At 42.7% G+C, this 17,987-nt stretch overlaps 1 protein-coding gene across 1 annotated transcript; it reads right to left on the reverse strand.

Annotated features, from left to right (window-relative positions):
* Positions 1-528: 528 nt before the first annotated feature.
* On the reverse strand, positions 529-16,557 carry LOC306966071 (sialoadhesin-like; the record flags this gene model as incomplete). The annotated part of the gene is made up of 19 exons (XM_079560705.1): positions 529-861; positions 998-1,036; positions 1,111-1,183; positions 3,757-3,844; positions 3,941-4,225; positions 6,670-6,933; positions 9,071-9,334; positions 9,484-9,747; positions 9,833-10,096; positions 10,219-10,482; positions 10,568-10,831; positions 11,809-12,072; positions 12,196-12,459; positions 14,033-14,281; positions 14,381-14,689; positions 14,779-15,102; positions 15,721-16,020; positions 16,096-16,431; positions 16,512-16,557. The coding sequence occupies 19 exons, from the start codon at positions 16,555-16,557 to the stop codon at positions 529-531; spliced, it is 4,494 nt and encodes a 1,497-aa protein (XP_079416831.1).
* Positions 16,558-17,987: the final 1,430 nt, after the last annotated feature.

Below are 17,987 nucleotides of genomic sequence, written 5' to 3' on the forward strand. Positions count from 1 at the left end.
TCAGAGTTGAGGCCTGTCTCGCATCATCATCAAGTTTATTCCAGATTTTAGTTGCTGTGTTTAGTCCTCACTTTGGGAACCACCAGGAGACCTAGTTCTACTTGGTCAGAACCATCTTGGGCCCTGAAGTTCTCAGGGCCCAAGATGGTTCATACGGCTCTAACATGTCAGAGATGTACTCCAAGCAGAGCTGTTTTAAAGTATATTCTCTGAGTGACAGGAAGCCAGTGCAGAGACCGGAGCACTGGACTAATATGGTCGTATTTCTTGATTCTGGATACACAGCAGCTGTCTGACAGTGAGCAGGCCGTTACAGCAGTTTAACCTGCCAGTCTCTCTAAGTCTGGTTTTCACATCATTCCTCTGATCTTTGATGTGGCTGTTAAAGTCCATGATTACCCCGAGGAAATGAAGCATGCTAGTGATAAATATACACTCATATGCAGAAGATGTGAAACAATAAGTGATCTGTAAAAACATTTCCATGTACCGCAGTCTAAGAACCACTGCTCTGGACCGTTTCTCTGCCTATTGCACTGCCTTCTTGGGTTTGAACTTAACCTGGGCGTATTCGCACTCCGCCAGCTTCTCAGAGACATTGCATCTGCCCGTGTCCCCCACAATGCTCCTCTGCTCCTCCAGGTAGGAGCTGCAGGATGGCTGCGCGTCACCCACGGGCTCCTGCGCCTTCCTCTTGCTCTTGCTCTTCCAGTTGACGGCGGCGTAGAGGACATCGGCTTGGGCGTCGCCGGAGGCCTTGCCGCCCCCTTCGTCGCCGTCTGTCTCGCCGCTTTGGGGCGGCTCATCTGCCTTCACCTCACTCGCATTGGCATAAATGTTCTCTTCGGCCACAGACAAAACCTGATGTTTGAACAGGGACATGATTAACAAAAAATCACTTCACATACTGTACACATGCTGTAGCTACATTATTTCTTTTATTTTCCATTGAAGTTCAGAATTGTTTTAGTCAGAGGATTGTAACCTATGGTCTTACCTCATTGGTATTGGCATAGATGTCGGTTTCTTCCTGTAACTGGGTGGAAACAGAACAGTTAGGATTGTCTCATGTTGCGTTCCTTCAGCTTCATGTTTCACAGAGCAGAGTACCTCGTTCGAGTCTGGCATCTGGTCCAAGGCCACGTCTGTCATCTGGTTCTCCTGATGACGAACGCCTTTAGTCCTGAAAATTTACAGCACCGCAATGTTCATTCAACAAACTGTACAATGACGCTGTTCGGGGATCAGGTCGATGGCTGATCATTGTGCTTTATTTGTGGCAACATGATAAGTGATAATCTTAACGCGGCTTGAAATAAATAACCAGGAAACAAGGGATATCCTTGGTAATAAAATGGCTGCTATTGTCCCCAAGACTCATGTATTGGGTTTCTCCCATCAACCCAAAACATGCACCACAGCTTAAAGGGACCATACAGAGTTTAAAAATGTTAAAATTATGTATTTTCCTCCCCCTACATGTTCCAGCCATGTCCTAAGGTGTAGGATGAGCCCAGACCTGTTCCTGCACTGTCACTCAAAACGGTGTTACTTTGGGTCTGAAGTGCCGACATGCACGAGCTTAATATAGAAGGTGCAGTTACATGTATGACCTGAGGTGGCAGTAGTGAGTATAAAATGGCCAACTTGCATCTTGTTCCTTTAATACTCCAGCGAGGTCAAAATGGGATTCCTTGCAAAGATTGTTTGTGGAAAAGTGAGCGCTCACTATGTATTAGACATTTTGGTAACACTTTACATTACGGGCCGGTAAGTCCGTGGTACTTATAGTGGTAATTACAGGATAATTGCTAGGTTATTATTGTGGTACTAAAAGTTATAATTACTAGTCATTAGGGTTAGGGGTCAGGGAGACACAGAGTTACCACTGTATCTCTCATTACTAAGAGATACAGTGGTAACTCTTAGTGATGAAGGCCATACTTCTATGTACTTTGGTACTTTAAATGATAGTTTCTAATAGTTTCAGTGATACATCTATGGTACTTAATGGTAATTCAAGAATACTACAGCAGCAATTCATGAGTAGTAAATGAGTTATTTCTACACACAGACGTAATTTCTAGGATTGTGTGACTATAAAACAACATAAAACAGCATTAGAGAAAACAAGAAGTACAACCTTCATTACTAAGAGTTACCACTGTATCTAGAAGTACATAACTTGTAATTCTCACTATAGTATCCTTTAAGTACCACAATAAGTACCTAGAATTACCAGTGTAAATGCCACCATAAGTACCACTGTAAGTACCAAGGACTTACCGGCCCGTAATGTAAAGTGTTACCGACATGGTAGATGAAGAGATCCTTGAAAAAAAAAAGAAAAAGCAAGCAGCTCACGATTGTTGATCTTCACTTTGTCATTGAAACTTTAAATAAAGCAGTGTCATGATGTGAGTCTGGCCTGTCACTGCAGCTCAGGAGGTAATTATGTCCGTTCTCTCTTTTTATTGCCGCTCAAGTGTAAATCCTGCTCAAAAGTGTCATGTGACGCTGCTGCGGCCTGTGTTGCTTCCTGCTGTGCTGTTGAAGGACATTCTGAATGACACTTCTTTTATACTCATGCTATTCTGATTCAATTAAAACAACACGGTATCGGAAAAAGTACCGTGAAGGCACCGGTTTTCCAGGTTTCCGGAGTATCCAGAACCCAGCTATTGGCTACGTGACACAAAACACTAACAGCTCAAGTTGTGCTTTTAAAATCAGCAGCACTACAAACTCACTTGTCCTTCTCCAGAAAAGAGCAATTTGTGTAATTCATAATGCAGGATACAGAGATCACACTCACCCGCTTTTCCTTAAAGTCAAATCTACTTAAACTGAAGGATCGAATCAATGATTTCACCACAATAATGATGTTTAAAGCTAAAAATGATCTATTACCAGCCAGTATTCAGGATTTCTTTCGACAACAGGAGGAAGGGTATAGATTAAGGGGTCAGATGAATTTCAAAACTCCAGTTGTCCGATCCACTAGGAGGAGTTTCTGCCTCGCTGTTTGCGGCGTCAAACTATGGAATAGCTTGAATGTGTCACTCAAGAAATGTACCACAGTTTTGCCAATTTAAATCTATGTATAAAACCATGGTCTTCACAAACTATAGAGAGAGAGTTAATTATAATTTAAACAACAATTTAAACAATCAGTAACATTATTGTCGCTGGATTTCTATGGCCGTGATGTGTATATTGTGGAAAGACATTCATAGTTTGTAAAACAATTGAGTTGTGCAGGTTGTTGTAAAAGAAGAACGATTTGAGCTTCTTTTGCACCTGTAAAAATATCAAGTAGAAAAGGGGGTGGGACTAAATAAGGTCACACTTCAACCCACTCCTTTTTGAACAATTGCTGTATTGGCATTACTTGTATTATAATTGTTTTTAAATTGTTCGAAATAAACTAGACCCCGAGATACTTGAACTCCTCTGAGTCGGGGGGCAAAGCTCTCGATTTACCGATCGATCTACGTTCCCACCCTCACCTATGGTCATGAGATTTGGATAATGACCGAAAGGACAAGATCGCGAATACAAACGGCCGAAATGAGTTTCCTCCAGAACAGCTGGAGGAGCTGTGTGTGGATCGGGAAGTTTGGGCGTCTCTGCTGAGACTGCTGCCCCCGCGACCCGGCCCCGGATAAAGCGGAAGAAAATGGATGGATGGATGGATGGAAATAAACCTAATTAAAAAATTAAAAAAATGTCTGCAGGAGACTCCTTACTGCTTACCTGATCACATACAGCAAACCCCCCACCAGCACCAGCAGAATAAAAACAACAGCCATGAGGATGAAATTGTTCACTTCAGCTCCAACTCCTAAACAGATCACACAAAAAACCCCACAACAAACGTCTGAGTTTCTATGGCTTCACAGGTTGAAATGTACAGTATCTATAAGAACCATCTCCTTACCTTGGGATGGGAACAGTTGAGCGTGGAGTTGTCGTTGGTCAGTCCCCAGAGAGTTGCTGCTGTGACAGACCAGAGAGAAGGGATCCGTGGGGCGCGGTTTAGTGACTCTGATGGTGCTTCTCAGGGCCCAGCCGCTCAGGGGCTCGCTGCTGACGGAGTGGTTGGACGATATTCCCGACAAATACCACTGGATCGTGGGAACGGGGTTTCCCTCGGTGTCGCAGGAGCAGCTCATCCCTGCGGCGTCCCCAGCGCAGTTTGAAGAGTGCAGGATCTGAGGGGAGACTATTGAGTAGAGAGAACCAGTTTAGAAGTAATGAAGACAAAACTGCTATTATGAAGCTGCGACGTCTCTACATCCCCTGGAACATGTCTGGATTTTTGCTTTGATATAATTCCAAAATATATCTCTGGTGCAAGATCTCCAAGGAGACAAGTGGATGATGCCGCGCTTCCAGCAAAGTTACGAGACATGTCTGAAAGGCGAGCGTGCTCACAGAAAAGTAAGGCAAGGGATGGGTACTAAATAAAGCTGCTTGGTTGTCTGCTCAATTAGATTAATGCAAAAAAAATAAATTAAAAGAAATGGAAATTTGTGAAATAAATGAACAAAATCTTTCAGCTTTATGATTTTAAAGTTTAAATAATTTTGTATAGGTGTTGAAGTATTGCTTAGGAACTGGTATTGTAAACTGGATACCATTAAAGTACTGGTATCGAACATAATGGAAAGGTACCTAGCCCTAATTAGAAGAAATATGATTTTTTTTTCTTGGAAGATAATTCTTTCACTAATATAAACACGTATAATAATAATGTTTGTACTTTATTTATTTTATCGGTTGAAAAGTGTGGCTTTAAACCTACTTAATGATCTAATGGAGCTACAAACACTGCACATCTAAATGAAAGACTGATTAGTTATCAGTCCCAACATCATTCTGAGCTTGACAGAAAATGTCTATGGTCATTTTAGAGGCGTCCAACACGGGTGAGTTTCCAATCAAGAAGGCCCAGCAGAGGATGCTCTTCCTGCGGCAGCTGAGGAAGCTTAAGCTGGAAACCAAGATGCTGGTGCAGTTCTACACGGCCATCATGGAGGATGGACTCTCTCCTCCTCCATCACCGTGTGGTGCCCCGGCGCTACAGACCGACCGGGACAAGTATCAGCTGCATCTCTCTAAGACCTGTTCACCTCCAGGACCCGGAGGCGTGTAGGTCGGATCACAGCTGACCCTTCTCACCCTGGACACGGACTATTCACCCTTCTCCCCTCAGGCATTGGGCTACGGTCCATACAGACCCATACCTCCCACCACTTGAACAGTTTTTTCCCTCCACCATCAGACTCAAGATCCAATAGCTCTATATCAGACTCATGAACAAACTGTTCCAGCCGTTTGCACAGCTCTGTTGTGCTATGTGGTATGTCCACGATCACTGCTGCTATGACTTAATACACCTGCACATTTGTGAACTTCAAAACAAGACAAAAGACAAACAAATACAAGACATGAAATATATGAATTAAATTTGCAGTACGTATCATAACATTGGCACCAACCTGCTAGTGAGGCGGTACAAGGCCCATACGTATAAAAGAAAATGTTAACAATTATTCAAAGTTATCTGGGAAGACCAGCTTCCCGACATATTAAAAAAAAAAGTCCCATATGTTTGAAAACTTCTCATGTGAGCGCTTCAGTAAGCATTTATTTTTTTCTAATTTGGCAAAATAAAGGAAACGGCGACCCTTAAACAAGCAGCAACTTCCTTCTCTCTTGGTACAGCTGAGTTTTTTGCCTTTTTCTGTGAACTGCATTTGTAGTTTCTGTTCTCCACACTGTTTTGCTGGCTGCTTTTGTTTGTCTTTACAGTGTTTTTGTGGGGTTCAGCTGATTTTTTTTAATATTTTTTTTTTTATTTTTTTTTATTTAATTTAATTTTTTTTTTTTTTTTTACTGCAGAGTCCATAATGGTCCAGTGTTTTAAAAGTAAACAGCTAGCTTACGAGCTTAATAAATGTGAGACACACCTGCAGCACAGTGGAGGCGACACAAGAGGCACAATAGGAAATGAGGAAGGGACAAAGGAGAAGATGGTGAACAGTGACTGTTGTGGAGCGGAGGGAGCTGCACAAGAGGAAGAGGAAGGAGGAGGTGGAGCTGATCAGTGCAGGACACCACGCTCTGAAACAGGGACAAACCCAGGAGGCAGTGCAACCGTTCCAGAGTATCAGATGAGCACTGATGAGCCAGCCAGGTTTCCTCCGGGTGCTCCTGTTACCCCGACCTCTAAAAACATGCTGGTCAGAGCCGTGGTGGCTCAGTCAGACTAACACAGCACCTGAGCTGTTGTACACTTGCTTACACTAACTCAGTGCACATGAGATGGTGGAATGGCCGACTTCCATTTCAAAAGGCTTGCTAACAAGCCAACAAAGGCTATGAAATACCTGTAGTATTAGAAGTTTCCCCAAACAATGAGAGGCCTGATGACACTGGTGACAGGAGCCACATCTTGGAACATTCTTGAAAGTCTAACCTTCGTCAAGTGGGTGCGGTGTAAAATGTTGCATTGAATTTTTCCATGTTTAAAGCAGATTGAAAAATGATGTGCTTTGTCCAATACTGCATTCACTATCACACTATTTTCTATTTAAAAAAAATATTCAAGGAAAACATTAAAAAGGAAGAGGACGAATGCAAGACCACGAGAGTTCAACTTACACTGCACGTCCAGGTGAGTGACATTGGAGTCATCGGAGCCCAGGTTATTTTTCACCTCACAGAAAACAGCTGTGATGTCTCGAGAGGCTTCAATGTGTAAAACTGCGGAGTTTCCAATCTGAGTGCGATTCCCTCTTTGACTTTTATACCAGCTGTAGCTCTGCACGGCCGGGCTGGCATCACTCCTGCACTTCAGCGTCATGTTACTGTGCTCAGTCACCGAGCCACGAGGACTTACTTCCACTCTGGTGTTTCTGGGTCTGTCTGTAAAAGCAAATACACAAACGATAACACAGGGTTACAAAACAACCCAAAGATAAATGTAAAACAAATACACCCAATTCGTAAGGGGTGCTGAACTAGATGCTGGAGAAGACCTTCACAGTGAGATACAACACATTTATATTCATGACCTTTTTGGATTGTAAGCATCAGTGAGAGAAAGCAAAGTGTCATGTAAAACAGTGGTTCTCAACCTTTTGGCGCCACAACCCCCATTTTAACAGTAAAAGGGATTTGTGACCCCCGCTCGGGTCACACCGTGAGAAATAGAAATAGTAGCCTCCATAATTCTTAACCTCTTAACTCCCGCCTGAACCGAGAGGATCTTTTTCCTCACGTCATCACAATTTTTTTCCATCATTTTTTTGGTTGGGTATTCAACTCATTTTTGTAACTTTTTGTCACTTTTTTATCACATTTTTGTCATATTTTTTTTGTCATTTTTTGTCAAGTTTTTGCAATTTTTTAATCAAATTTTTAATCAAATTTTTGTCATTTTTTTGTCACATTTTTGTCATTTTTTCGTCAATTTCTTGTGACATTTTTGCCACTTTTTCATCAATTTTTCCTCACTTTTTTGTCAATGTTTTCTCACTTTTTTGTCCCATTTCCATCATTGTTTTCGTCTCAGCTTTTTTCCAGAAGCTTTTGGACTGGGGTAAAGCCAAACTGGAGAAAATGTGCTCGGTTCAGGTGGGAGTTAAGGGGTAAAAAAAAAAAAAAGTGGTTAAAATGAAACTCATCAAACTACAAACAAATAATGGCACTCTGGTAAAATAGCACACACATGCTACAGTAAAATATCAGATTATATGCTAATGAAAATGTGGCTATTTTATCTAAAGGATCTGGCGACCCCCCAAATTTGTCTCGCGACCACCTTGGGGGTCCCGACCCCCAGGTTGAGAACCACTGATGTAAAAGACGCCATATATTAATGTCATTGACGGTCATTTTGTCACCCCCTTCCCCCTCTTTACGCAGCCTCGGCATCATAACGGACTCCACCCTCTCATACAAAACACACATCAACAACATCACTAAAACATCCTTCCTCCACCTCCGCAACATCGCCCGCCTCCGCCCCTCCCTTACCCAGTCTACAGCCGAAATGCTCATCCACGCATTCATCACTTCCAGACTCGACTTCTCTACGGACTTCCCACCACTCATCTCCAAAAAACTGCAATGTATCCAGAACTCTGCTGCCCGCCTCCTCACCCCCCCCACACCCGGTCCAGAGAACACATCACCCCCGTCCTCCAGCAGCTCCACTGGCTCCCCGTTCAATATCGTATTCAGTACAAGCTCCTCCTCCACACCTACAAATCCCTCCACAACCTGGCCCCGCCCGACCTCACCGAGCTCCTGCAACAACACCAACCCCTCACTCCCATCACCCGCACTAACCGCCGGACATTGGGGGACCGAGCCTTCGCCATCGCCGCCCCCACCCTCTGGAACTCACTCCCACAGCCCATTAGAAACTCTGACTCACTACCAACCTTCAAATCAGTGCTCAAAACCCACCTGTTCAAACTAGCTTTTTCCTAAACCCCCTTTTTGTTTGTTTGAATCCCCCATGTAAAGGGTCTTGTAAAGCGCTATACAAGTTTGATGTATTATTATGTATTCATATTGGATAATGTTTCTAATATTATTAATGTCAAACTTACTGAACCTTAACTGAACTCACAAACCCACAACTGTATCTTTATGCCGAGTTCTTGCAAAGAAAACTAACTTCGACTACCTGTAATTCCCGATCTCCATTACCCAGATCTCATGACCATAGGTGAGGGTTGGAACGTAGATCAATCGGTAAATTGAGAGTTTTGTCTTTCGACTTAGCTCCCTCTTCACCAAAATACTCCTATGCAGCGACCACATCACTGCTGACACTGCACCGACCAGCTGTCGATCTCACACTCCATCCGTCCCTCACTTGAGAGACTTGAACTCGCTTGACAACCATCGCTTTGAATAAACCAGCCTTGCAGTTCACCAGTGAGATGTTACATTGTCCAAAGATTTTCTCTCTCTCATTGTATTTTGATCATTAGTTAGAATCTGAATTCCTTGATGAGTACATGCAATAAACATATGGAAGAATACTTACAGTGCACATGCAGCTGAGTGACAGTGGAGCGATCCGTGCCAAGATCATTCAGAGCCTCACAGTAAAGACGAGTGGAGTCTTTAGAGGCTTTAAAGTTTAACACAGGCGAGTGTCCCATCAGAGTGAGACTTCCTCCATCAGTTTTATACCAGCGGTAGTGCTTTACAGCTGGGTTGGCGTCGCTGCTGCACTTCAGTGTCACGGTGTCATGTTCAGCGACTGGTCGAAGGGAATGGTGTAAAATGGTGGTGTTTCTGGGTGAATCTACAAAGTAAAACAAACAAAACATAAAATTACAACTAAGTAGACCATACATGACAGTGTTTGACCGATCAGCCGCCTAGTCAATACAACAAGATGATGAACAGGATGATTGGTAAAACGACAGCAAGAACCCAAGTAAAAATACACACACTGAACATCCAGCTGAGTGAAAGTAGAATTATCAGTTCCATGATCGTTTTGGGTTTGACAGAAAATGGCCGCAGTATCTTTAGAGGCTTTCATGAGTAAAACAGATGAGTTTCCGATCAGACTGAATGTCCCTCCATCAGCTTTGTACCAGCGGTAGATCTGCACAGCTGGGTTCGCCTCGCTGCTGCACGTCAGCGACAAGTTACTGTGTTCAGTCACTGAGCTTTGAGGGAAAACTGTCACTCTGGTGTTTCTCGGTCGATCTTTAACAAATAAAATGGATATGTTTGACAGTGAACCGTTTTAAGCTCTGGCCCCAAATCATCCAATTCAAAGAAAACGACGTACATGTGACGAGCAGCTGAGTGACAGCGGAGCGGTCAGTCCCGAGGTCATTCAGAGTCTCACAGAATATACTGGATGTTTCTTTCAAGGCGCTAATGTGTAACACGGCCGACTGTCCGATCAGAGCGGAAGAGCCGGTGTCAGTTTTATACCAGCGGTAGTGCTTTACAGCTGGGTTAGCGTCACTGCTGCAGGTTAAAGTCACATTACTACTCTGTTCCATCGGACCACTAGGGTTCACAGTGACTGTGGTGTTATGGGGTTGATCTGTGAAAGGTGAATACAATGATAAACACTGGGGATAATAGAGTGATATTTGATCAGACTGTGGACACAGATGTCCTTGAACGAGATAAAGCAGCCTTTTGCATATTCATAATAATACATACACTGAACATCCAGCTGAGTGAAAGTGGAATTATCCGTTCCATGATCGTTCTGAGATTCACAGTAAATCACAGTCGTGTCTTTAGAGGCTTTCATTAATAAAACAGATGAGTTTCCGATCAGAGTGAATGTCCCTCCATCAGCTTTGTACCAGCGGTAGATCTGCACTGCTGGGTTCGCCTCGCTGCTGCACGTCAGTGTGACATTACTGTGTTCAGTCACTGAGCTTTGAGGGAAAACTGTCACTCTGGTGTTTCTCGGTCGATCTTTAACAAATAAAATGAACACATTTGACAGTGAACCGTTTAAAGCTCTGGCCCCAAATCATCCAATTCAAAGAAAACGACGTACATGTGACGAGCAGCTGAGTGACAGCGGAGCGATCAGTCCCGAGGTCATTCAGAGTCTCACAGAATATACTGGATGTTTCTTTCAAGGCGCTAATGTGTAACACGGCTGACTGTCCGATCAGAGCGGAAGAGCCGGTGTCAGTTTTATACCAGCGGAAGTGCTTTACAGCTGGGTTGGCGTCACTGCTACACTTCAGTGTCACGTTATCATGTTCAGCGACTGGTCGAAGGGAATGTTTTAAAATGGTGGTGTTTCTGGGTGAATCTACAAAGTAAAACAAACAAAACATAAAATTAAAATTAAGTAGACCATACAGGGCCATACCGCCTTTGCTCTGCCCAATCCCGTCAGACCTTGGAAGCTAAGCAGGGAAGGGCCTGGACGGTGCTTGGATGGGAGACCGTTTGGTAACACCAGGAAGCCTAGCGAATGTAGTGAGTGAGTGAGTGGTTGGTGGTGGTCTGAAGGGCTGATGGCGCAGACTGGTTGCCTCGCTTCTGTCAGTCTACCCAAGGGCAGCTGTGGCTACAATAGTAGCTTACCACCACCAAGTATGGAATGAATGAACAATGCAATGTAAAGTGTCTTTGAGTGTCCAGAAAAGCGCTATATAAAACTGAGGCATTATTATTATTATTATTATTATTATTATTATTATTAATATTAATATTAATATTAATATTAATATTAATATTAATATTAATATTAATATTATTAATATTATTAATATTATTAATATTATTATTATTATTATTATTATTATTATTATTATCATTATTATTATTATTATGACAGTGTTTGACCTACAGTATCAGCCGCCTAGTCAATACAACAAGATGATGAACAGGATGATTGGTAAAACGACAGCAAGAACCCAAGTAAAAATACCCACAATGAACATCCAGCTGAGTGAAAGTAGAATTATCAGTTCCATGATCGTTTTGGGTTTGACAGAAAATGGCCGCAGTATCTTTAGAGGCTTTCATGAGTAAAACAGATGAGTTTCCGATCAGAGTGAATGTCCCTCCATCAGCTTTGTACCAGCGGTAGATCTGCACCGCTGGACTGGCATCACTGCTGCACCTCAGTGTGACATTACTGTGTTCAGTCACTGAGCTTTGAGGGAAAACTGTCACTCTGGTGTTTCTCGGTCGATCTTTAACAAATAAAATGGATATGTTTGACAGTGAACCGTTTTAAGCTCTGGCCCCAAATCATCCAATTCAAAGAAAACGACGTACATGTGACGAGCAGCTGAGTGACAGCGGAGCGGTCAGTCCCGAGGTTATTCAGAGTCTCACAGAATATACTGGATGTTTCTTTCAAGGCGCTAATGTGTAACACGGCCGACTGTCCGATCAGAGTGGAAGAGCCGGTGTCAGTTTTATACCAGCGGTAGTGCTTTACAGCTGGGTTAGCGTCACTGCTGCAGGTTAAAGTCACAATACTACTCTGTTCCATCGGACCACTAGGGTTCACAGTGACTGTGGTGTTATGGGGTTGATCTGTGAAAGGTGAATACAATGATAAACACTGGGGAAAATAGAGTGATAGTTGATCAGACTGTGGACACAGATGTCCTTGAATGAAGATAAAGCAGCCTTTTGCAAATTAATAATAATACATACACTGAACATCCAGCTGAGTGAAAGTGGAATTATCCGTTCCATGATCGTTTTGAGCCACACAGTAAATCACAGTCGTGTCTTTAGAGGCTTTCATTAATAAAACAGATGAGTTTCCGATCAGACTGAATGTCCCTCCATCAGCTTTGTACCAGCGGTAGATCTGCACAGCTGGACTGGCATCACTGCTGCACCTCAGTGTGACATTACTGTGTTCAGCCACTGCACCAGAGGGGCTCACTGTCACTCTGGTGTTTGTCGGTCGACCTGGAAAAGAGACAATGAATAAGTGAAGTAATAACAGAGTCAGGACTAGGGATGGCCTGATCCGATATTTAGAATTAGTGTCGGTAGCTGATAAAGGTCTTTTGAGAGTATCAGATTGGATCGGATTCAATGACGTGATTGAGTCCGATCCCCTAACAGACAGCCATGAATCTGCAGCGGCTCCAGCCTGCAGGTTTACTGTAGGTACACACTTTTTTTGTTTAATGCATAATAATGAGCCATGTGGTCCTGCTAGTGCTTATGTCTTTTACAGGCCCTAAACATAATATGATAGAACTGAATGGCCTTCAAAAGCAGATGAAGCCGAAACATCAAATCTGCTGCTTTACTGTTCTTTTGTGAATGGGATTAAAAAGTTGAAATTATAAGAACTGTTTTTGTTGTAACGTATATTGCCCATTTAGCCATAATATTACCAATCTAATGTAAATTCAAACCTAAATCCAAAACTTCTTTCATATTTATATTAAGGTCTGTAATATGATGTTGCTAAATGTGTCATTGTATCATAATGTGTTAAATCACAAACAGGTACGTTGTGTTCACGTGTGCGCATGCTGTGTTCCAAGGCTCTAGTACTTTGTAATATGTTCTTTTGTACTACTGTTGTGATATACACTTTTATTGTAATGATTTCGGGGTGGGCGTTTATAAGCTTTTGCTTCGGCCCACTCCTTTTGAGCAGAATTTTAACTGCTCAAATGAACAAATAAACTAAACTAAACTAAACTAAACTAAACTAAACATAGATGCCAACAGGTGAAACTCTTGTGATATCCAATAGGTCAGTCATTTATTATTATTCTTAAAAAGGAAGATTTAAAATCTATATTAATTGAAAATATAATTGTAAAAATAAGACTGTATCGGCCCAGTATCAGCCAACATGGCGTGTCATGGCTTAAAAAAGCCGATCGGGACATCCCTCGTTAGGACCATTTTGTGATGTTTTCAAAAGTCTAGCCTACATCAGAAATGGTAATACAAGGCCGGGCAATAAGGTCAATAAGTTTCCCCTATGTCTTATTTGTACGGGTAGGTCAGTAATCAGTTCCGGTAACTGTTGGTACTACCAATGTGCGGTTTCAAATTGAAAATTCAAACATGAATAATGACATTTTGCTAATTCGCGTAAAAGTTTGGTTTGGTTTCTTTACTGCCACAGATGGGAGGTAATAAAAACTAACCTCGCCGCTGAAACGCTGGAGCAGTAAATGTTTGTTCGTCGGATCCCAGAGAGTTGCTGCTGTGACAGAGCAAAGAGACTGGATCTTTCCACTGAGCGTCTTTAACAGTGATGATGCTCCTCACAGATGTGTCGCTCAGAGCTTCACTGGTGATGGAGATGTTTGCAGAGACTCCTGGGAAATACCACTGTATCAGGGGAGAGGGGTTCCCCTCAGCCTCACACTGACAGCTCATCTGTGTCCAGTCTCCAGAGCAGTTGGAAGAGCTCACGATCTTTGCCGAGACTGTAGAGATGGAGGATAATTTTTAAAATATTAATAACAAAGAAAGTGTGTAGTGGTTTAAATAAAGAAAAATCTCTTACATTGTTCATTTAACTGCACGACAGTCGAGCGGTTAATTCCGAGATCATTCTGAGCTTCACAGAAAACAGCAGTATTTTTGAAGACTTTAATGTTTAAAACATGTGAGTCTCCGATCAGAGAGTCCTTTCCTCCATCACTGTTATACCAGCGGTAGATCTGCACAGCTGGACTGGCATCACTGCTGCACTTCAGAGTCACATTAAAATGTCGTCTCTCGAGAAAAATGACAGTTGTGTTTCTTGGACGATCTATACAAATATTGAGACACTTTTAATGCATCTACAAGGATTATAAAAGGATTATAAAAGCTATATTTCTGTGTTTATTGCTTATTAAGTGTGACTCACATCTGACAGAAGGTGTCACGTGTGCGCTGACATGAGACTCAGAGAGATCCTCTTTACTGTAGACCACAGAGCAGGTGATGTTCTTCTCATGGTGACTGTGAGAGGCAGTGAAGTTCAGAGTGGACACTTTGACAAAGGTCTCGTCCTGTTGTTGCTGCAGAGTCTCCTGGACGTCCCCCAGGACAGGGCTCCATGTCAGAGTGGGAGGCAGAGACAGACAGGGGACAGGAGCAGAGCACTGCACACTCACTGACTCCCCCTCAGTCACACTCAGAGTGGGCGGAGTCAGGGTCAGAGTGGGCGGGGCTTCTGAAACATAAAAACAAACAACATCACATCAAATATTTGCCTCTTTGACAGACCTAGACAGACCTTTATCACTGTTATAACATCAATACCTGTGACTTGAATATTCACGCTATTGTCTGTAAACGTCCACTTCAGTGCATTGTTACATTCCACTCTGAAGAAATATTGTTTATTGTGGTGAGGACCAATGTTCTGAAAGGTGGTGGTGCAGTTTTTCTGAGTTAAATCTCCAGTCGTCTGTTTTGGATCCAGGCGTGTCAGGCTTGCATCTCTCCATTCTGCTTTACATTTGTCGTCCAAGTCAAGTTTAAATTTGTCCTGTATTTTAAAAGAGCAGGGTATTGTCAGGCAGGATCCCTGCACTGCCTTTATGTTCTGTGGTAGATTTACACTGAACTTATCACACTGGGCACCTACAAAACACAAGACAATCATCACAATGAAGAACACTAACAGTTTAAAATGTCCAGTGACTCAAAACACAACAACAACATGTAAACAAATCCTGAGCCGGTTTTCCTTATAGGCAAACTATGCAAGTTGCTTAGGGCCCCGCAGCCACAAGGGCCCCGCATCTCAGTCAAACTATGATGTTGTTACACTGATAAATCAACGCCTTGATTTGTCTCAAAGATGAGTTGAATCAACACGGTTCTCATGCAGGCAGTTACAGTAACTCTGGTTCTCTGAACGTGCACAGTCTAAAACAAATTGGGCGACTCACAGGCTGATTCTCAGTGGTCAGACAGAAATAACCGTCAGGTGCAGGTGTCAGTTTTAAATCAGTGGTTCCCAAACTTTGGGTCAGGGACCAGGGGCGAGAGAATGCGACCATTTCCTATTTACCATTTTAAAAAGGTTAGTGGTTCTCACACAGAGGGGCAGGGCCTGCTTTGAGGTCATTATTGTCCACTTCTAATCTGCACTACTCCACAGTGGATCTGTTTTTGACCGTAGGGGCCCCGTGTGGATTTTTGCTTAGGGCCCCAGAAGGGCCAGCACCGGCTCTGAACAAGAAAGGTTGATCTCACATGTGACTGTAGTTGTCCCTCTGTTGCTCGGCGTAGTCGTCCCATCCTCCCTGCTGTAGACCACAGAGCAGGTTAAGACTGTCTTATAGTCAGAGGCAGTGAAGCTCAGAGTGGACACTAGGACAAAGGTCTCGTCCTGTTTCTGCTGCAGAGTCTCCTGGACGTCCCCCAGGACAGGGCTCCATGTCAGAGTGGGAGGCAGAGACAGACAGGGGACAGGAGCAGAGCACTGCACACTCACTGACTCCCCCTCAGTCACACTCAGAGTGGGCGGAGTCAGGGTCGGTGTGGGAGGGGCTTCTGGAAAACAAAAACAGAATATGAATCAATAAAGCTGAATAATTGGTTTGTAGATAAATGAAATGCTGCCGTTACCATTGACTCTGACATCCACACTGGTTGGTTTAAAAATGTATTTCAGAGGATTATCAGGACCACAGTCCACTCTGAAGTGAACTGGTCCTTGTTGCTGCTGAGTGATGTCGTGCACTGTGGTGGTGCAGTTCTTCTGTGTTAAGTCTCCAGTTGTTGCTCTTGTAAATTCTACTGTCTTGTCATGGTCAACAGCTCTCCATGATGCGACACATCCACTGTGTAAGTTCTTTTCATATTGATCTTGCACAGTAAAGGAGCAGGGAATGGTCAAACAGGATCCACGGACAGCCTCTATTCGTCCAGGCAGAGAAACACCAAACTCTTCACACAGGACACCTGCACAAACCAGGCATTCAGACAGTGAAACAAATACAATATGTGGAGTCAAATCAATTGTGTAACAAATAAACACTCACTGTGCAGTAAGAAGCCCAAAAGCAGAACACCCGGGACGGCAGACATCTGATTTAAGAGAAACAAAGTACAATCAAACTGCACACATGCACACGGCACCGGATCATTATACATGAAATCGATTAAAAAGTACATTTAATCATTTGGATCTTGATATTCAGCTCAATTTGGCTTTTATAGAAAAGTATTATTTTGCAGACATAAAAGGTCACCTGGCGCCAGACCATTCAAACATTTAAAAAACAGCAGCAAAATGTTTAATTCAATCTGGAACTTGATGGGAAGCCAATGGAGTGAAGCCAAAACTGGGGTAATGTGCTCATGCCCCTAGTGTCAGTTAGAGGCCTTGCGGCTGCATTTTGGACGAGTTGTAACAATGTAGAGTTATGGCCAGAGTAAAACGCATCGCAATAATCCAATCGAGGGACTTCCTCAAGCTCCGAATAGGTTAAAAATGATTTAATCTTATTGATCAATTCGAGTTGATAAAAACAGGTTTTCCCCACTGTCAGAGAGCGCACTGGAGGTAATATTGTTATAAAAAGTATAAGGCATTGGATCATTATACATGAAAAAGGTCTTCTTCTAACATCATTTGAAAGTCGATGTTTCAAACCAATCTCTTCCGTTCGATTTGGCTTTTACAGAGAAGGATTCTTTTTGAAGACATAAAATGACTTACCCTGCCTGCGGTTCCTCCAGGTTTCTTCAAGTGGAGCTCGATTCACTGAAAGCTTGAGCTTTTACAGTTCTTTAAAGGGAAGTTGAGACGGCAGAGTGAGAATTGACACAGTAATAACTGTTAAGTTTCAACGTGTTATGTTTTTGGGCTGTACTTCTCACGTTAACTTTCCCAGAGCTGACAAAGCAGCTTTTATTTATTTGCAAGATGTAGATGTTTTGCAGGTTTATTATTAACAAACTGTTCTTCCCAGTGTGACAGTACAGTTGACTGATTTCAAATGTAAAAGAGATGGCAAGCAAAAAACACATGTAAGAGTCAATACTGTATGCTTTATTGTATTTTTTTCAGAGTGTTCCTGAAATATATCCTTTGGCTCACAGGTAGTATTGAAAAAGAATGACTAAAGTTCAGCAGCCCTTAAATGTCATTGAACTTAACAGGTAACCTCTCAACATAGGTCGGTTTACACACACTCTCTAGGACTGACTCTACAAGTGTAGGCCGACAACTGCACATGACAAACTGGACACAATGTTCACCTGAACATAGAAGTCAACACAATTTATTTCAAGATTTCACTGAAAATGTAATAAACTGGAGTAACCTGGAGAAAAAGGTAAACCATGCTGTACCAATGGGCCCCAAGCAGCCCCAGTTCTATTCTATATGGCAGTGTTTCTCAACTGTTCAGGACCCACAATCACCCTGAGATGACAAGTCACGACGCAATTACAACTCTTGTAAAATATAATGTAAAACATTGTCTTTTCCTCAAAAAATGACCAAAAGAGCT

The sequence above is a fragment of the Gobius niger genome, assembly GCF_951799975.1.
Source record: "Gobius niger genome assembly, chromosome: 8".
NCBI lineage: Eukaryota > Metazoa > Chordata > Actinopteri > Gobiiformes > Gobiidae > Gobius > Gobius niger.